Source organism: Palaemon carinicauda, chromosome 32 (assembly GCF_036898095.1).
Source record: "Palaemon carinicauda isolate YSFRI2023 chromosome 32, ASM3689809v2, whole genome shotgun sequence".
NCBI lineage: Eukaryota > Metazoa > Arthropoda > Malacostraca > Decapoda > Palaemonidae > Palaemon > Palaemon carinicauda.
In genome coordinates this window covers 62,995,750-62,997,222 of record NC_090756.1, presented here as the reverse complement: position 1 = coordinate 62,997,222, position 1,473 = coordinate 62,995,750, and the positions used below count along the sequence as shown (strand labels likewise).

Below are 1,473 nucleotides of genomic sequence, written 5' to 3'. Positions count from 1 at the left end.
GCTATGATCGCCAATACGCTTAGATATTCTCTCCTCTGTACTATAACCAAATTCAAAAAATTCTCTAATTACAACACCAAGACCAGCTCGACATCCGGTAACAGAACCATCACAATAAGCATGAATCGCCGTATCCTTTGGGTACCGAGATATCTTTTCCAAAAACAGCTGTTTAAGTTCAAGGGGATTGCTGTCCCTTTTTCTCAAATCAAGTTGCTCTATACTTATATCTACTTTCTCAGTAATCCAAGGTTTTATTAGACGTGAACTTGGCAAAGGTACACAGAAATCAAAAACATTATAGTCATTCAATATTTTACAAAGCTTTCGTGAATATTCATTCAGTGTGAAGAATCCTGGAACGCCTTTCACATATCTATTTATAATAATTTTGAAATGCCTATCATTCTGTCTAATCAGTCTTATAATTGAGGAGACTGCCAACTCTCTTATTCTTTGAGTAACATGCGGGAAATTCAGCTCCATTCGCATTATTTCAATCCTTGCAGTTCTAGGGCAACCTAATATTACCCTCATAGCTTCGTTTTGCAACAATTCCAAGGGGCGAAGATCTTTATCTGAAAAACTACATAAAACTGGAGCCGAGTAGTCTATGATACTTCTAATAGTGGCAAGATATACAGACCTTAATATTGGAATACCAACACCGTTACCACGATTTGACAAAACACGTAATGGCTTAAGCCGAGATGTACAGATGTTCTTCACATAGGTAATTTGATCCATTATTTTACCAAAACCAATATACATACCCAAATATTTATAAATTGTTACTCTTTCTAGTTTTACTCCATTCAGCCAGAATTCTTTATCACTTACTATTCGTAATTGATATTTTGTCTTACTCTCATTTACCACAAGACCTAAAGATATACAAAGATCTGACATTTCAGTCAACACGATACTCAAAGTCTCCTCTGATTTGCATTGTATGAGAATGTCATCCGCATAAATGATTACTTGTGAATTTCCATGAAATTTATAACTTGCAATTTCGTCCATCAATATATTAAAAATCATGGGGCTAAGCACACCCCCTTGTGGAATACCAAGTTCAAAATACTTTTCAGTGGACTCGTAACCCTGAAACATAACAGTTCCCCTTCTGTTACTCAAATATTGTGAAATCCACATCAGTAGCTTGCCCTTTATACCCTTTTTAACAAGACACTCCAATATTACATCCTTATTGGCTTTATCAAAGGCTCCCTTTAAATCTAAAAACATTCTACAGTTGACACCAGCAGTACTAAGGCTTTTTAATACGCAATCAGAGGTACTCTTGTTCCTCAAAAAAACCATGAAGATTCGGAGAAAGGAGCCCGTCAACTTTATACAACAACCTATTTAAAACCATACGTTCCATAGTTTTTGATAAACAAGAAGTCAATGAGATAGGTCTGTAATCATTATTTCCCTTAGGTACAGGTATCATGAGGGCAATTGTCCATT

The 1,473-nt window shown here is 35.6% G+C and overlaps 1 protein-coding gene across 1 annotated transcript in view; it reads right to left on the bottom strand.

Annotated features, from left to right (window-relative positions):
• The window catches only part of LOC137625630 (uncharacterized), a 2,084-nt gene extending 836 nt beyond the window's left edge, over nucleotides 1-1,248 (bottom strand). Inside the window, exon 1 of the mRNA XM_068356541.1 lies at nucleotides 1-1,248. This exon is cut by the window's left edge and continues 836 nt beyond it. Within this exon, the coding sequence (XP_068212642.1) occupies nucleotides 1-1,248 (1,248 nt within the window).
• Nucleotides 1,249-1,473: the final 225 nt, after the last annotated feature.